Here is an 18,166-nt window from a genome sequence, read left to right as displayed (position 1 = left end):
GGAGCTCTGGGGACAGCTGATTGTCCCCTGGCTGTGCAGATGTCACACCAGCCATGAACCCTGCTGGGTTTAGGGCACTTGTGGTGCTCTGACACCGCATCAGCTCTGCTGGAACCTCAGTGCTGGAGCTTGTGCTGAGCTCCCCAGGGACACAGCAGTGCATCCCTCGCTCCTGTCGCTGTCACAACAGCAAGATAAAGCTGGGACTATCTTTGTGAGCTGCCAGCAGTCACAGGCAGGAGCCTCACGGGGGTGACAGCACCGAGGAGGCACCTGGAGGGTTTGGATGCTCTGTGGAGGCTGAGCAGGACACACTGAGCAAACCCCAAACGACCCCAGTCCTGTGAGCAGAGAGGGAGCCAGGCCCTGAGAGCTCCCAGAGCTTGTCAAGAATGGCAGCACCACCCGCCTGCTCCTCCTGCTGGTGGCTCTACTGGTGTTACTGGGACCACACCAAGCACAGCCCCACAGCCCAGCACCCCCAGGGTTCACACTCGGGTTTGATTTTCATGCATTAGTTGTTGCTGGGCTGGAAGAGGCAGGGGTAGGTTTGGGTAGTGCCCAGTGCCTGCCCCTCACTGCTGGAGTGGTGGGAATAACTCCCGTTAGGAAGGGGAGCAGGAGACTGAACAGGAAAGAGAAGCCCAAGGAGAAGTGTTGTGGTTCCATGTTTTTCCCAAAACAGAGGAAAAAATTTTATAACAAAAGTTATGACCCATAACGATGATTTTGCTGGAAATTAACGTTCTGAACGCCTGGCAGTTGCACCCACATGATAGGAAAGAAATGCCTGCTGCAACATAGAACATTACAGTTAATATTTAACCTCATTATTTGCAGCGTGCCGGGGCTGCAGCCAAGCACATCCCCCCTTCCACAGCCCCCCAGGCCTGCAAGGAGCCCAGCTGTCACCCCTGAAGGACAAACAGGAGCAGTTTTAACTCTGCTCCTTGTAGGAAAGAGCAAAATGTTCCTTGCAGCCCCGGAGCAAGGTTGGAATGGGATTGCTGACCCTGTCCGTCACCAGCCCTGCAGAGCCGACAGCGTTTGTTCAGGAGCTGCTCCGAGGAGGCAATTGCTGAGCACAGCCTGGCAAATCCATTTCTCCAGCCTAATTAGGCTCAGTCCAGGGCACAGAGCCAGCAGCCCGAGGAGAAGAGGATGTTAAGGAGCACCAGCCCCCGGGGACCCCCCAACCCTTCCCCTGCCTGTCCCAGCCCTGGGGCTGCTCTGCCCCCCCAGCCCCCTGTGCTCCCAGGGACAGGCCCAAGGTAACCCGCCCCTGGCTCCTAATTGGATTTGCTCACGCTAATTATGGTCATTTTTGCCTCAATTAAGCCATTTGTTTCCAGTGCAGCTCCCTCACCACAGGTCTAGCACAGGCTGCTCCGTGGACCCCAAGTGTCAGGGTCACCTTCACTTGCCCCTCAGGCTCCCCCAGGACCATTCCTGTCTCATCATCCTCTGATCACTGCATTACCCCTTCATTTTCCTCCCTGTCCTCATTCCCCCTCCTTCCCATCCTCCTCTCACAGCACCTGGCTTGCTCTTTGGTGGCCCTTACAAGGAGGTGGCACCGTCCCTGGTGTCACCCACAAAGCCACCGAGGCCAAATGAAGGTGCAAACCTCAGCTCCGGGAGCCACATCCCACGTGGTTCCCACCATCCCAACCCCTCTGGGCTGCAGGAGGGGCAGGGGAACGTGGCCTGAAGTTTTCCAGGGGATACACAAGGGTGGAGGGAGGGAATCTGCTCCTCAACCTGGCACTGAGGGGAAGGAGGAGGGAGACCACACAAAAGCTGGGCTTGGGTGGTGCACAGGGCACCAGAGGCTCAGGTGGGCACACCTCACATCCCTCTGGGGCCTTTGCCCAGAACAGAGAATGCCAAGGAGGACTCAGTGTGCCTCTATGCGGCTGGAGTTCAATCCCCTGCTCCTCACATCATCCAGCCCCAAACTGAGCTGGGCTGGGACATGTCCCCGTGTCCTGGGACATGGCCTGTGCTTCAGCTCCTCACACCAGAGGGAAAGACAGGCAAAAAAGCCACAGAGCAGGACAGGGAGAAACAGGGACACTGAAGAGATGCTCAAAGGTGCAGATTGTCACCTTTCAGCAGGACAGACTCTCCATCTTCCCCTGCCCAGACACAAAGAGGGGCCAAGTCCCCCAAAAGCATCATGTCCTTTGTGCCACACAGATCCCACCCCAGCAGACTGGCTGCACTGCCCCAAACAGCCTTCTGGCCCCAGACCTGCCCTTCTGGGATGCACAAGCCTCATCCTGGCAAACTGAAGCCCACGGACACGCAGGATTTTGGGCAGCTCACCCAGCCCTGCAGAGCCCCTGGTGACACCCACGAGGCCACCACCAACACAGGCACCTCTCCAGCCTGAGCCTTCACACCCTGGCACCCATCACCCTCCTCCTCACTGCCACCACAAACACACACCACCTGCTTACCCAGGCAGGATCCACGGGGTGACCTTGGCATCAAACAGCTCTTCAGCTACTTCTGACTCCACCGAGCCATTTACTCCCTCCATGCTCATCTGGGGAGGTCTCTTCCTCCTAAATCAGGGCTTAAGATCTGGGAAGCTTTGGGCAAAACCCTCATGGCAGGCAGGTGTGCACAGAATTAATTTGCAGAGAGGCAGATTTAATGCTGGTTTCTTCCTCACTATATTTAAGCAGAGTCACTCTGCAGCCTAACACCCAGACAAGGAACAAAGCCTGCTCTTCATCTCCACATCCAGTGCTCCTAAAGCTCAGGAGCAAGAGGAAAAGCCAGCACAGATTTCAAGGATGCCATTAAAGATATTTTATTAATTTCTGCTTTGAAAGTGCTGGCTGCAGAGAATGGGAGAATTATTGAACGCAAACAAGGAACAACTGAATTAATGCAGAGCCCAATTTAATATCCATGAGTTGCAATATCAGCTCCTTTATCAATCTGAAAAATAAAAAATCTTGCTATTATTGAGCAGTAATGAAACCAGAGCTGTTGAGGCTGCAGATGATCCCAGGTAAGAGACATACCTGCATTTAAAGAGACACTGCCATGGCAAGGAGGGGGAGCGGCTTTATGGCTACTTGAGCTTCATGGCTCAGGACTGTTAATGGTGCACAAATAACTGCTCAAACCTGGGAGCAAACCAGCTCTGCCCAGTCCCAGAGAAACCCCCCTGAAGCAGAGATGTGAGGAGCCAGTGCCAGCTCCATGGCCAGCTCTGGAGGGGTAAAGCCAACTTTGGAGTCCCAGGGAGGAGCCCAAGGGCTGCAGCTCCAGGAGATGTGTCCTGACCCAGCTACTCTTTTAAAGCACCAGAATTCCTTCCTTTCAGTGGCTCACTGCTGGCAAGAGAAGCCCTTTGAGCCATCACTGTAACCCAGCAGGAAAAGCTGCACAGAGCACAACCTGCCCCAGAGCTGCTTTTGATGGGGGAAACAATCCTTAACTGAAGAGACATCAGCATCCCTGATCCCAGCAGGGCCTGGGGGTGCAGGACACCTCCATCCTCCTTACCTGACTCACCACCTGCCTTCACACTCCCTGGGCTTTTTGGATTTGTAGCTCCCCCTCTTTTCTTCAGCCCATATGAACTGGGGGACAAGAACAAAACCTTGGGACATCTCAATACCTCCTTCCTGGAGAGAGTTTGTACTTCTCCCTGGAGGCTCTGCCTGTGGCACAGGGTGAGCACAGCCATCCCCACAGACACTCCTGAGCTGGCAGCTCTTCCCTGCCTGGCTCAGAGCAGAGCTGGCCTGGCCCACCCAGGTTCAACCCACCCCAGAGCTCAGCCTGTCCAGCTGCAGGATGCCACAGGTGATTTTAGCATTGAGAGTGTTGTTAGTCCAAGCTGATCCACCCACAGAGCAGCTCCAGGCACACCCCAAGCTGTTCCCATCTGCACCCTCCATGTGGAGGAGTTACTGCTCTTTGCAGCCTCAGGTGCTGTGACTTGGGCCAGGCAGTGACCAGCTGAGTTGCTCCAGAGCTCTAGGGTTGCATTCAGGCACTTTCTGTTCCTAATTTGCCTTTCCAGACCACAAATCCCTGTTTCTTCAACTCTTGTGCTGAACCAGGGTCTTCTGTAGGATCCACGTGGAACGAGAAGGCTCCATGCAGAGCTCTCAGGTTTAAGGCAGACAAGGTAGACCTGTTGCCACTGTATTTCTGGGAATGCTCTGCATGTGGAGGGAAGTTCCTTTGAGGCACCAGCCAGTCCAGGGCTATCAGGGACCAGTCAGTGTGTCCAAGCTCAGGTACTGCCATATGGAAACCCAGCTCCCTTCCCATCACACATTCCAGCATTCCCAGAGTCATCACCCTCCCAGAGCTACGAAGAGCCACAGGATGGTTCAGAACCCCATCCCCTGAGGTCCCAGCAGCAGCATGTCCATGTCACCTGGTGCAGCTCCAGGTACTGACAGCCAACCACATTCCAATTCACAGGGAGAAATAGGGCAATTTTATTATAAACTTCAAAAAACAACAGAGCATTTAACTGGACATCTTACTCAGGGACACAATGGCCCCAGGGAGTTAGGAACTCTGCAGCCCCAGAAGGTCCAGGTCCATGGGTCAGGTTTCCTGGTTTTCCTAGAAAATACCGGAGATGTTCCCCCTAAAACTGACTGCCATCACTGACACTGGGGCTGCTGAGTTCAAATCAACCCACCCTGCACCTCTCTTCACCCTCCACTTCCCTGTGAGCCAGGCAGAGCACCAGTTTCCTGGGAATTAGGGGGGTATCCACTGGTTCTTTGGGAACAGTTGGGACTAGAGTAGTGAATGACCCCAAAGGAAGTTGTTAGTGGTGAAGACTCTCCCATAAATCCCATTTTAAAGTGCAGGATACCTGGGACAGAGTCAGAAAGGGCTCATGGCAACCTGCAGGATCAGAGGTGCCACCACAAAATGCTGCAGTGGCACTTGGCACATCTGTCACCCGGGGGCACAATGCCCCCCCCACTGTGCACACCCAACACCATCTCAACCCCACAGGGGGACTGAGGTTGTCTCTTTGCACAGGGAGAAAAGCCTGAAGCCCCCACAACCCTTCCCTACCTCCCCTGGCAGCAGAGGGGCTGTGTCACAAGGGCTCAGAGCCTGGGGACATCCCCCAGGCCAAAACACCTCCACACTTGTGACACCTCCCCCCCAAGAGGGTGGATGGGATTGTGTCTCAGGAGTCCTTACCTGGGACAAACTGCTGCTGTCATCACTCTGCCCACTGCTCACATCAGCCTGGGGCTTCTGGGCATCACCATCACCACTGCCCACATCTTCAGCACCTTCCCCACTGCTGGACCCAGCTGGATCCTCCAGCCCTGGCAGCACCACCAGTTCCTGAGGGTTGTGTGTCCTCTGCTCGCAGAGGAGGGACATGGTCAGGCTGTGAGGGGTCCAGGATGTTTTAGAGTAGTCTGAGTAACCCCTGAAACTTTTACAGCCAAGGGAACAAGGAGGGAAGCACAACCTTCCAGGTCAGTATTTCCCAGTGTCCCCAGGAATGGGTCTGCAGCCAGCAGGAACACTCACCTGGGGATCCAAGGACTCCTTCAGCATCACTGTGATCCCATCCTGCTCTTCCAGCTCCAGCTCTGCCTCAGTGTCATTGTGGGACCTGTACTCCTCACTGTCTGACTCCTCATCTGAGGGCTGGGATGGGGGGGGAAGAGGCCAAGAGACAAGGGAGGTGTGAGGAAGGACACCCCAATCCTGGGAGCCACAGCCAACGGGGGACAGAGACACTGCTTTGCAGGGACATCAACCAGAGGGAAACTTCAGTGCTGTGGGACAAGGGGGGCACCCACACCTTTCAGACACTGATGGAGTGATATCCAAGTACTCACAGGATGTGCTCACCTGGGAGGGACCCAGCAGGGTCAGAATCCAGCTCCTCACTGGACACCCCCACAAAGTGGGGACAGTGAAGGAAACCTCTTCCCTCCCTGCACAGGCTCCTCTGCAGGGACACTCCCAGGCTACAGGAGCTCTCAGAGCCCAAACCATCACCTCCCAGTTGCTGAGCCCCTGAGGAACAATCCTGCCCAGCAGCCACAACATCTTACCTCATACGTGAGGTCTTCAGAGTCATCTTCCGGCAAGTCCCTCTCCAGCACCACAAACCAGGACTCCTGCTCCTCCAGAGCCACATCATCCCTCTTCCTCTTGCTGGCTTTGCTGGATGGGTTGATTGGAGCCTCCAGGATCTCTGCAGGGATTCACAGGAGGCACCATCACCACCTCAGGACAGACACACAGCCGTGTGTCCCAGCCCTCCACGGGAAACCCAAACCCTGCCACGCCGTGTTTGTCGGCTGCAAAGCCCTCAGGTGTTGCAGGAGCTCTCACCCCTGGGCTGGTTGCCCTGGCCCCAGTCTGCTGGCAGGGAGCCCAGGATGTTCCGAATCCTGGTGGGCACCACGGAGAGGAGAAGGCACACGAGTCTCCCCTGGCGCTTCCTGGCCAGTCGGCCGGGCCTGGGGGGAGACCGGGTGGGGCAGAGCTGGCTGATCATGGTCTCCACAGGGATCACAAATCCAATCCAGACCCATGCTTTCTGAAGCATCTTCAGCTGCAAAGAGAGGTACATTAGGTATCTGGAAGTTCTCACATGTGCTAAAGACCTCAGTGAAAGCCTTAAACCCTGCTCTGCTCCCAGCATGGAGCTGAGATGGGACCAACTTCAGCCAGGTAAGACAGGACCTGTTGGATTGGACTTTGTTCACAAAATCCTCCCATCTCTCCTGGCCCAGGCAGGCAGAGAGATGTGAATGTTGCAACCACCACGAGCAACAGGGAACAAGGCAAGGCCAAAGCAGGCAGAGGGAAGCTCCAGGATAGGGAGGAAAGCAGAAGACAAGCTCACGCTGAGTACAGGGCAGAGGGAAAATCATGGAATGGTTTGGGTTTTAAGGGACCTTAAATCTCATCCCACCCCCTGCCATGGGCAGGGACACCTTCCACTAGCCCAGGTTGCTCCAAGCCCCATCCAACCTGGCCTTGGACATTTCCAGGGATGGGGCAGCCACAGCTGCTCTGGGAAACCTGTGCCAGGGCCTCCCCCCCCTCACAGGGAAGAATTTCTTCTTAACATCTAATGACGTGGAAAGACAGAAAAAAGAAAATACCTGGCAGAAAAACTCAAGAAACTGCCAAGTCTTGAGGTTTTCCCACCCCAGCCCCTGGCCTCGGGCTCCTCCAGCAGCAGGAACATCACTTACCAGGTACTTGACAAAGCTCAGCTGAAGGATTTGGCCCAGGAACCTGCTGAAGAAGGAGTGGGGATCACTGCTGGTGAGGGGTCTCACCTAGACAGAGAGAGAGACAAGTCAGATCCTGCACAGCAGCTCTGAGAGAGCCCCCAGCAGAAACAGCCCCTGGGACACCTGGAGGACCTTTACGTGCTCTGGGTTTGAGCCCAGCTTTAGCTGCTGCTGCTGCTCCATGAAGCCCAGACTGAAGAGAAACCTGGCCTAGCCCAGGATGGGGCCCTCAAGCTACTTATAGCCCTTGGCCCATGTGCTCCTCATTACACTGACGAGCTGCTAATTGGGGGGCAGCCCAGTGCCCTCCCATGGGGGTCTCCTGCTCTCAGCCCTGGGCCTGGGCCAGGGGCAGCCTTAAGGGCTCTCAATTAGGGATTCATTTCCCCTCTGTTTTTCCTGGGAGTCAGAGCTCGCCAAGACTGATCTGGGACATGCCCCTGTGCTGATGCAAAAAGCTGAAGGTGATGAGATGCCAAAAACCCGCCCTGCTGAGCCCCCCAGGGATGGGAGAAGCTGGACCCCAGGTGAGGGGGGCCCCCTCTGCATCCCTCCTGGTCTGTACCCACACAGAGATGGAGCTGCTTTTCCTCACTGCATCATTTTCAGAGCAGGATCCAACCTAAAGCAGCCCTTGTCCCCCTGCTAGTGGAGGAGCTTCCTTAGCCAAGGGGAGGGTGACAGGGAATCATAGGATGATAGAATCATAGCCCACTCTGCAGCTCTCCCCCTGCTGCATAGAGAGAAAGACAAAGCTGAGGCTCCTCTGGGAGATCAGCTTCATCCTCCCACCTGGAGGATGCACAACCGCTGCACAACCGCTGCTCTCCTGGTTCAGCCCTGGGGGTCCCCCCCCCCCACATTCCCACCCCCAGTGGGACGGGAGCTGCGGGAAACAATCCAGCACGGCCCTGGCACCGGCAGAGGTGGGCGGAGGGACTCGGGGGGAAGGCGGGGGGTGCAGTGACTGAAAGTGCTGCTTTCTCTGGGTAATTGCGTGGGAGATTTTCCCGACGGGAGCTTTGCTAGACAGAGCTCGAGTGTTTGTCTCCTGCTCCGAGCTGCCCCTTCCCGCTCGGCTCCACCTGATGCCCACGGGCGGTGACTCATCCTGCGCCGGGCACCGCTCGCTGTGCCCCCTCCCTCCCTCCCTGGCTCACCCCGGCACCCGGCTCTCCCCCTCGCCGCTCCCTCTCTCCTGCCTCAGGGGTGACACTGAGCCCCGCGTGAGAGCAGGAGGGCAGGCGATGATGTTGGGGACAAGCGTGTCCTCACCTGTCCCCCCCATCTGTCTGCCAGGCGGGTGACAAAGGGCTGCTGGCCCGGAGGGGGCAGGTGCAGGGCCCTGGCAGCGCTGTCACCACGTCACTGCCCGCGGAGCAATCAGGGCTGGCAGCAGGGCATAAATAGCCAGCGCTGCCCGGGGAGCCCCGCGGTGCCACCATGTCCCTCTGGGAGGGGACGCTCCAGGGCAAGAACTCCAGCGGCATCTTCTTCCACGTGGTGACCCCCGACCGCATCCCGCAGTTCACCATCCCCTCCCTGGACGTCCACGGGAAGCACAGGGGCTCAGGGAAGGGGAGGGGGCAGCTGGAGGGGACGGCGTGGAGGAGCAGTTCGGACCCAGCGGGGCGGGAGGAGCTGCCGGGCTCCGACTTCTCCGGCCCCAGCTCCTCCTGCTCTGACCCCCCTGCCCAGCCGAGCCCAGACCCCACTGCCTGGGCAGCTCTGTCCCTGCCCCACCTCCCCAAGGTCACCACCCCCTACGGCTTTGTCACCTTGGGGCAGAGCCCGCAGGTCACCAGGGAGGAGGCGTTTTTTCACTCGGGCTCAGGCCACCCTCGAGGTCCTGCTGCCGAGACACGTCCCGGCTGGCAGGAGGAGCCAGGATGCTGCAGACCCCCCGGGATGGCTGTTGCCGAGGGAGATTCCCAGAGGGATGGAGGCCAGAGGGGCCACAAGCAGCCGAGTCCTCGTGCCACTGCTCTCAAGGATGGCAGAGCCAGCCCAGCCTTCGGGACCTCAGCAGGGCTTCCGCTGCCCGGGAGATGTGCCAGCCCCGTCAGAAACATCCAAAGAACAGACGTTCTGGAGAGCAAAGAGGCAGAGAAGAGGGAGAAGAGGCTCCTGGGGGTGTTTTACCAGAGGAACAGCTCCAGCCTGGAGCTCCCTGCTGTGACAGGGAGGAAAAACTTGTTCCAGAGGATCCTGAGGAGGCGCCTTGTCCAGCCCCGGCAGCTCAAGCCCGTGGATTTCACTCTCCACTGATCTTGCAAAGAGAAACAGAGGTTCCCCAAAGACCTGGGGAAGAGAGACTTCTGTAAGTGCCTCAGCCTGCAGGGCAGCCAGGCTGGGACAGGAGGGTGAGAGTGTCACTTCACCTGGAGGGGAAGCCTTGAAGTGACATTGCCCTTGGCTGGGGAGGGACATCCAAGGGTGCTGGGGAGCAGAGCGGCTGCGGGTTTGTGACTGTTCAGAGCCTGAATAAAGCAAGAACATTTCACCCAACCTGTGCTCCTCTCCTTTTTCTTGCCTGTGCCACCACCTGGGTACCAGCAGGGTGTTTTAGTGCACCTCCTGTTGTACCCCCAGTCTCAGCTGCTCCTCCTGCTCTTTATCTCCAGATGAGAGCAGGTTCTTGGTGGGCTGGAACTGCTGAAATGCAAAGCAGGAGACCATCTGAGCCCCAAAAAACTGCAGCAGGCTGGGGGAGAGGAGTGATCACGTCCACTTTATGGCTGGTTTCCAGCTCTGTGGCCATGGGGTGGGATGTTTACATGTGTCAGGACCCCTCTCCCAGCCTGTCCATGGCAGGAGGGGCCAGGCAGGAGACACAGCAGCTGTCCTGAAACAATTACTCCTCCCCATTCCTCAGGGTGCAGTTGCCAACCGCTCCCAACCAGCTGCGATAAAGCAGCACATTATTGACTGTTCCCTCATAAACTGCTTTTTGCTTTTATGGAGAAGCAGAACCTGCAATGCCAGGATGGAAGTGTTCACGGTCAGCAGTGTTTTGGGGCTAATGAAGCAGAGCCTCCTGGGTCAGCAGAGCTGGGCTGCTGCCACCTTCACTTCCAGGGCTCTTCATTCTCCCTGAGGATCCCTGAGAGGTGGCACTGGAGGGCTGGTCCCAGTCCTGGAGTGCAGCCAGCTGGGGGGAGCTGGGAGTCAGCCGAGGTCCTGCAATCAGGATTTGCGTCTGGGCCATTAACCAGGGAGTTTATTAACTTGGTTTGATTCCACCCCTGCTGGGCTGCGTGACCTGAGCCACGTCCTGCTCTAACACAGTGACTTGGTTTCCCCACCTTTTCACAGAATCCCAGAATATGCTGAGCTGGAAGGGACCCACAAGAATCATCCAGTCCAACCCTCAGCCCTGCACAGGCCCATCCCCAGGAGTCACACCCTGTGCCCCAGAGGATCATCCAAACCCTCCTGGAGCTCTGGCAGCCTTGGGGCTGTGCCCACTGCCCTGGGGAGCCTGGTCAGTACCCAACCACCCTCTGGGGAAGAACCTTTTGCTGAGATCCATCCCAACCCCCCTGGCACAGCTCCAGCCATCCCCTGGGTGCTGTCCCTGGTCCCTCCAGAGCAGAGCTCAGTCCCTCCAGAGCAGATCTCAGTCCCTGCCCCTCCTCTGCCCCTGCCCAGGTAGTTGGAACTGCAGTGAGATCTCCCCTCAGTCTCCTCCTCTCCAGCTGAGCACACCAAGTGCCCTCAGTGTCCTCATACGGCTTCCCCAGTTAATTCAACTCTGAGCCCTTTGCTGGAACTGCCACTTCCAAGGGAGCTTTGCCCAGTGTGTCTGAGCAGCACCAGCAACAGCGAGGAGCAAGAAGGGCCCTGGAGTCCCTGCCCTCCTGCAGATGAGCTGCATGGAAGCACCAGCGCCCAGAGGACCCCAGTGCTGGTGTGAAAGGGGGGTGGCAGCTTGTCACGGCAGCATTCCCCAGACATACCTGTGCCCTCCTGCACGGCTGTGAACGGCTCCAGCACAGGGGAAGGTGGCAGCCAGGGCTGCTGGAAGGGGAGCGGGGCTCAGTTCTGGGACAGGAAATCTGCTCCATGGTTATTCTAAGGAGCTCTGGCACTCTGGAGTGAGTCAGGCACCGAGGCTCTGGAAATTTAAATTGATCTGCAGCTCCTGAGGGCATCATCTCTGCTCTGCACTCAGGGCTGAGAGGGCAGATCGAGTTACCAGGGATTAATAAACGAGGGGTTATCAGTTACTCATGCTGTGATATTTGAACATGTGCGTGCTCTGAGCTGACAGGCAAATGGGAATTAAGCCACGCTCCTGTAAACCTCTCTCCTTTCTCCTTTGATGCTTAAGCTGCTACACAGCAGTGGCTCTGTCTAACTGACTCAGCATCTCCCAAGGAAAGCACTGGGACAACCCCCCGTGGCAGCTGAACCTGCTGTATTCACCAGTTAAACCTGGAGACTGGGAGCTGGGACTCCTGGGGTTTATTCCCTGTTTGGTGACCTCCCTGAGGTCCCGGGAACCTTCTTGTGCCCCTTAAACCCAGGAAGAAACCCGCTGTGCTCCACAGGTGGATTGCAGGGCTTCATTCATCCTCATTCACGGGACACCTCCGGTGCCCTTGGCAGAGTTTCCCAAGGGAAGAAGGATTATGTTATTACAACCTGCCAGGGTGCAAAACTCATTTCCTCTGGATGTGCCAGAGTGGGGATAATCAGCCTGGGGAGAATCCCAAATGAAAGGTTTGTTTAGAACGGTGGCAGTGGGGATTGTTCTGTGGCAGACGTGGAGCTGGGCTGAGCGAGGAGGGAAACATCAATTCCCTGCACACAGCAAAGGTGTTTTGCTGTGGAACTGCCTCTGCCATATTTCTGCTGCTGCCATGTTCCAGCTGAAGGCATCTCTCCAGCCTGTGAAGTGAGAAGGACAATAGCTCCCAGTGGAGCAACGTGCCTGTGAGATTTACAGGATGCCCTTTCCCTGGAAACCGGGCGGTGAGGACGTTACAACGGGAGGCATCAGCGAGGTGACAAGACAAATAGTCACTACCAGCCACTGATTATTCTGCCTGGGCCTGGTACATTTTCTAAATGTTGTTTTGGTCTGAGTCAGAGTTTCATTCCAGCCTCCTGCAGGTACAGGAAAGCTCAGGGCTAATTATTCCCCCCTAATCCCACGTACGGTTTTAGCAGCACTAACCACGCTCGGCTGCAAGTGGGTGGAATCAGGAGAGGAACCAATTCCAATCCCAGTCTCCTGAGCATGGGGGGACAGGTCTGGGACAGGTCTCTAAATCCTCTGCACCTCCTCAGCTCCCTGCAGCAGGTCCTGCAGCTGGAGAACCAGGCACTGCTGCCACTTCAGCCTTGTCCCCAGCGTGGACTCTGTGAGACTGAGACCCCTTTTCCTCCACATTGACCCTTCTGGAATGTTCTGACACCAGTTTGTTTGAAACAAAACCAGTCAGACTGGGTAGATACCAAGAGCATTTCCCAAGGCCTCATCCCTGCAAATGATATCAGGAAAAATAAACAGCTCTTCCCTTTGATCTCAGTGCTTCCAGCGTATCTCTGATGGTGTTATCTTCCCTGTTTTCCAGCATTTCCACTGAAATGTATGGAAATTAGGATATATCCCTTCCATTTCAAACAAGCTGAGCTTCTCCCTGACCAGGTTACTGTGATCACCAGTCACATCCCCCTCACAGGGATGACAACTTCTTGCTGTCAACAACCTCGGGTGCCACAACTGTCACCTACTGCAGGTGGCCCTTGGGCATGGGGAGGTGTCACTCTCACAGACCCATCATCCCCAAGAAGCAGCAAGGAAATCACACAGAGAAATCCCATTTCCATGTGATTTTCATGCGAAGAAGCACCTGGACTTCCTGGGATCAATACGGAGCCGCTGCCTTTGCCAAGGATTTTACAGTCACTGTCCATGCCTGAGGGTGAGATAAAGCCCTTCATGTGCTCATCAGCTGCACAGCTCCTCTCCCAGCTAACTGCTGCTGGAAAGGTCAAGCTCTGGCTATGAGACACTGCTGCAGCCAGGAGTCCCGGCTCGGGAAGCACACGGAGCTGGGATGTTCTTCCCCCGACTCTGCTGGAACTGGGGGGGCAGTTTCCCATCTGGTTTCCCAAGTGAGGGGAACAATGTGCATCTCCCTGCCAAGATGGAGCCTATTTCTCCTGCCCTCCACCCTGCTGAGCCCTCCTGACCCCCCTGCTCTGCCCTCCAGCAGTGTGGGTGCTGTCCCCACCCTGCTCCACGCCGCGGGCACCTGGCAGCTCTGCAGCTCCACAGCTGCCTGGATGCTCCGAGGATAACAACTCATCCAGTGGGATAAATCCCACCTCCTCAGCTGGCAGGTGTTTGTGGCCAGGTAGCAACTGCTCTCTGATTTAGCTGTTGCTCTCGTTTGCTCCATGAATGGGTTTGTTTGCTTGTTTCTGACTCCTGTGCTTGCTCTCCGCACGTGGCGCCAGGAAAAGCTCAGCATTCCTGCTGGGCACAGCCCTGGGAGCCTGTGGAAGGCTCAGGGCAGCAGCTGCTCCCTGCTCAGCTGTGCTCACACACAGAAACCACTTTCCAGGCAGCCTGGCTCGGCAGCAGGACCTCTGTCCCCAGCCACGCTGTGCAGAGACCCAGCTGGGAGTGCAGCCAGGGCCAGCTCTTCCCTCAGATGCTCCCAGAGAGCTGCTGTGATGAGATTGAGCCTCTTCTGAGGAGGAAAAACACCACCTGTGCTCCCCTCCTTGGGGTTTATTTAAACCTCAGAGTGATCATCTGTTGCTCTTCACAGAATCCCAGACTGGTTTGGGTTGGAGGGATCTTAAAGCCCATCCAGTGCCACCCCCTGCCATGGGCAGGGACACCTTCCACTAGCCCAGGTTGCTCCAAGCCCTGTCCAACCTGGCCTTGGACACTTCCAGGGATGGGGCAGCCACAGCTGCTCTGGGCAACCTGTGCCAGGGCCTCACCACCCTCCCAGGGAAGGATTTCTTCTTTCCATCTAAACTAAACCTACTCTCTGTCAGTGGGAAGCCATTCTCCCCTGCCCTGTCACTCCAGGCCCTTGTAAATAGTCTCTCTCCAGCTTTCTTGTAGTAACTTGAGGTACTGGAAGGCCACAATTAGGTCACCCTGAAGCTTCTCTTCTCCAGGCTGAACAATCCCAGTTCTCTCAGCCTTTCCTCCCAGCAGAGCTGCTCCAGCCCTCTGACCATCTCGGTGCCTCCTCTGGACTTGCTACCAAAGGTCCCTGTCCCTCCTGGGGACATGGGGTTGCTGCTGGGGACCCCAGAGCTGGAGGCAGAACTGCAGGTGGGGTCTCACCATCATCCAGCCCAACTCCTGGCCCTGCACAGACACCCCAACAATCCCATCCTGTCCCTCAGAGCGTTGTCCAAACGCTCCTGGAGCTCTGGCAGCCTTGGGGCCGTGCCCACTGCCCTGGGGAGCCTGGGCAGTGCCCCAGCACCCTCTGGGGGAAGAACCTTTCCCTGAGATCCATCCCAACCCCCCTGGCACAGCTCCAGCTGTTCCACAAATCAGGCTGAACCAATCCACTTCCCTTTCCTTTGGCATCTCCAGCTCCTTTGCTGAGTAGGAACACAGAAGGAGGAAAGCACCGATTTTATTTTCAGCCACAGTTTATTGATTTGTTGGACACAAGAAAAGAGCAGTTGACACTGAGCAGTGCACATCCACCTCCTTCCCACCATCCTTGGGTAGCCACCTGTGGTGTTGGGAAGCTGGTCCTGGAAAAATCTCCCACCCTGGGATGCTGAGCCAGCCCTGGCAGCACCACACAGCTCCCCAGGGCCTGGGGCTCCTGCAAGAGCTGCTGGTGCAACACAAGGAGAGGCTTTTCCAGCATGGTCTGAGCCTGGAAGGGTTTCCAAGCTGTGAAAAAACAGCCCTGAGCTGGGAAAATGATTCCTTGCACATGCTGGTTTTCCCAAGGGTGGGCACAGTACCTTTGGCCTGCGACTCTTCCATGGGAAGAGCCACCAGGAGGAAGGAGAATCCCCCCAAATGAACAAGGCATCTTCCTGCTCCTCAGAGGGGCAAATCCTGCGAGGTGTGAAAGCAGCAAAAGTGTTTTGCTTTCCAAGTTTAACAGCTCGTTTGACTTCCATGGATAATTAGCAGAAACACAAGGAAAATACAGCACCCTGACTCTGCCCTGTGCTGAAAACAGGAGCTCTCCCTGCAGCTGCCTTCCAAGTGTTCCCTCTAATTTTGCTGGCAGCCTCCCCTGTATGAGAAATAAAATACAATTTTTTAGAGGCGGATGGCGAAGTTGTGAGATATCCAAGCTCCAAACTGGACCTGGGTATCAGGGTCTTTGTCAGCCAGATAAGGGAAATATAAAAGTTCCTAAAAATTCAAATCTTTTGGGACCATGAGGAAATTTTGTACACAGGGGTTTCTTTTCTCTCTCTGGGCTAAGAACAAAGGAAGATCCATCATTTTTGACAGAGGATGCCTTGCAGCCAGTCAGAAGGAAGGGAAAGACCCTTTACAGAGAAAAAAAACCTTTTTAGGCAAAACTGAATATATAAACCTTATCTGAAAAAGGGTGGGATTTTGTGAAACTATAAAATGTATGAAATTTAAATCCAAAGGGTCTTTCTCCCTGGAAACTCGGTGAGAGGAAGACCCAGTGTGCTGAATAAATTCTTCCTTGTTGATAAAGTTTCTTTGTCCCTTGAGTTTATGCTGTCTTTCTAAATTTAAAAGAGGAATTTTTTCCCACTCCTGGGCCGGCTCCAACCCCGGCAGCAGCTTTGGTAGAGCTGGGATTAGTCCTGCCAGCAGGACTCTGCTGCACCTCCAGGGAGGGGTGGGAAAGGAGTCCTGGTGAGGGACCTGGAGGTGAGAGTAACTCTGGTTCTTCTTGGGAGACCCCTCGAGGTGCATCAGAGTGAAAAGCACTGAGTGACCAATGCTTGTAAATACATCTGTGTAGGGTTTCTTTTAGGACAATTTGGTTGCAATGGAAAGCAAAGATGGAGAAATTTTGGTTGTTATTATCTATAGTAATATGAAAGTACTCAAGAAAAAGTATAAGGGAAAAAGAAAGGAAGGAAGAGAAAGAAAAGGTAAGAGTAGAAAGGTCCCTAATCACCACCCATGGATCTGTGAGGAGGCTGGATGGTTCACTGATGGCCAAAGTAATGAACTTGATCCGTGGGGGGTGGGGAAAGAAGCCCCAAACCCCCAACTCTGCTGGGTGTTAATGAACATTCAGGCCGGGGGGAATGCCTGGTACCTCCCCTGGGCGTGGGGAGCTTTCAGCAATGGGTCTGGGGAAGATTTGGGGGTCTTTGATGGTTTATGACCCCTCCTAACATGTGACAGCTGCCTCTCAAGTGAAGTTAAGCCAGTTATGCCCCATCAGACCTTCCTCGAGGGGAGAGGGGAAGTTTTACAACTGAGCAGAGCTGTAAATTCCCATGAGCAAAGGCACCATCCAGCCTGGCAGGATTGGCCTCTTAGGGGCCTCAAAGCTTGGCCTCAGTGCTCCTTGGTGCCTCCACAACAGTTTTAGTCATTAACTATTAACAGTTCAGTCTCTCACAGAGCCCCAGAGGCAAAGCAGCCAAAAACTGCTGTGTTTGAGACAAGTCCTGCTTTGAGTGTCATGGCTGAGCTCTCCTCCTGCAGAGCCAGAAGCACCTTCCCAATGCCCCATCCCTGGAAGTGTCCAAGGCCAGGCTGGACGGAGATTGGAGCACCCTGGGCTAGTGGAAGGTGTCCCTGCCCATGGCAGGGGGTGGGACTGGATGGGCTTTAATGTCCCTTCCAACTGTTGTGTGATCCATGAGATCACACCTGCACAGGTGGGAGGGCAGAGCTCAGGGACTGATCCTGGAGAAATGGGATTCCAGACCCCTCTCAGCAGAGTGGGCTGGCTGGGTGTGGAACCAGCTCCCTCAGGAGGGGCAGAGGAGGGGCAGGACTGAGCTCTGCTCTGGGGGGAGCAGGGACAGCACCCAGGGAAGGGCTGGAGCTGTGTCAGGGCAGGGTCAGGTTGGATCCCAGGGAAAGGTTCTTCCCCCAGAGGCTGGTTGGGCACTGCCCAGGCTCCCCAGGGCAGTGGGCACGGCCCCAAGGCTGCCAGAGCTCCAGGAGGGTTTGGCTGATCCTCTGGGGCACAGGGGGTGACTCCTGGGGATGGGCCTGTGCAGGGCTGAGGGTTGGACTGGATGATCCTTGTGGGTCCCTTCCAGCTCAGCATATTCTGTGAGTCTGTGATTGTTATTTCTGGGCCCACCAGTCCATCCCCAGATCTTTTGGCCTTTCTGGGAGTTATCTCCAAACGCTCCTGGATCCCCATCCCTTGGCTGACAGCTGCGACTCCCTCCCTGTCTGCAGGGCCTGTGTCCCAAACCTCTGCCCTCCAGCCCCTGCTTTCCCCAGCACTGTGAGCCCTTGGCACAGCTCGGTGAGACAGCAGCCAGCAGGAAATTGGGATGATCAGCAGACATGACAACTGTACATCTTCATCACCACGGCTGAATAATGGTCCCCCAGGGGCCACCTTCTCATCTTGTGCTTCATCCCCCTCTTCACATGGGCAGCTGCATGTGAAAGTGCTACAAGAGCCTCATAAACCAATATTGTGCTGCCCATCAAAAGCCATGAGTCATGTAATTTTTAAAAGCTACAAGGTTCACCTTTGTATTTGCTTCAAGCTAATTGCCTTAAAAAAAAAAGGCAGCAGATTCATTATGTTTCTTTAATTGCTCTCAGGGCTGGGTGTGCTGTGAGGGAGAAGTTAATTTAGCAGGAGATGGTTTTCATCAGGGGGTAAAGGAGGAGACAGAAACAGTGTTGAGGGCTGTTCTGTCCCTGAGTGAAACAATATTTTGTGAAAGCTCTGGAGAGCGTGGGG

At 55.7% G+C, this 18,166-nt stretch overlaps 2 protein-coding genes across 2 annotated transcripts; one reads left to right on the top strand and one right to left on the bottom strand.

The window, feature by feature from the left end:
* Nucleotides 1-4,875: 4,875 nt before the first annotated feature.
* LOC108509119 lies at nucleotides 4,876-8,590 on the bottom strand. Its single transcript, XM_017838382.1, has 7 exons — nucleotides 8,553-8,590; nucleotides 7,236-7,322; nucleotides 6,364-6,586; nucleotides 6,081-6,223; nucleotides 5,548-5,667; nucleotides 5,206-5,373; nucleotides 4,876-4,896 (listed from the first exon to the last, which is right to left on the bottom strand). Exons 3-7 carry the CDS (start codon nucleotides 6,578-6,580, stop codon nucleotides 4,876-4,878), a joined length of 669 nt encoding a protein of 222 aa, XP_017693871.1. The 5' UTR covers nucleotides 6,581-6,586; nucleotides 7,236-7,322; nucleotides 8,553-8,590.
* Nucleotides 8,591-8,720: 130 nt separating this feature from the next.
* On the top strand, nucleotides 8,721-9,706 carry LOC108509125 (C2 calcium-dependent domain-containing protein 4C-like). Its single transcript, XM_017838388.1, has one exon. It carries the CDS (start codon nucleotides 8,721-8,723, stop codon nucleotides 9,543-9,545), a length of 825 nt encoding a protein of 274 aa, XP_017693877.1. The 3' UTR covers nucleotides 9,546-9,706.
* Nucleotides 9,707-18,166: the final 8,460 nt, after the last annotated feature.

The sequence above is a fragment of the Lepidothrix coronata genome, unplaced genomic scaffold, assembly GCF_001604755.1.
Source record: "Lepidothrix coronata isolate B3197 unplaced genomic scaffold, Lepidothrix_coronata-1.0 Scaffold336, whole genome shotgun sequence".
In the NCBI taxonomy this organism is placed as follows: Eukaryota; Metazoa; Chordata; class Aves; order Passeriformes; family Pipridae; genus Lepidothrix; species Lepidothrix coronata.
Note: the sequence above shows the minus strand (reverse complement) of the source record. Positions and strands in the feature narration are given on the sequence as shown.

Bases quoted from the DNA above. Each gene is read 5' to 3' on its own strand.
- LOC108509125 (XM_017838388.1), top strand. From the start codon at position 8,721: ATGTCCCTCTGGGAGGGGACGCTCCAGGGCAAGAACTCCAGCGGCATC.
- LOC108509119 (XM_017838382.1), bottom strand. From the start codon at position 6,580: ATGCTTCAGAAAGCATGGGTCTGGATTGGATTTGTGATCCCTGTGGAG. The intron at 6,224-6,363 runs GTGAGAGCTCCT...GAATCCCTGCAG, and splicing joins CCAGGGCAACCAGCCCAGGG to AGATCCTGGAGGCTCCAATC. The intron at 4,897-5,205 runs GTAAGGACTCCT...CTGATCCTGCAG, and splicing joins ACAGCAGCAGTTTGTCCCAG to GTTGCCATGAGCCCTTTCTG.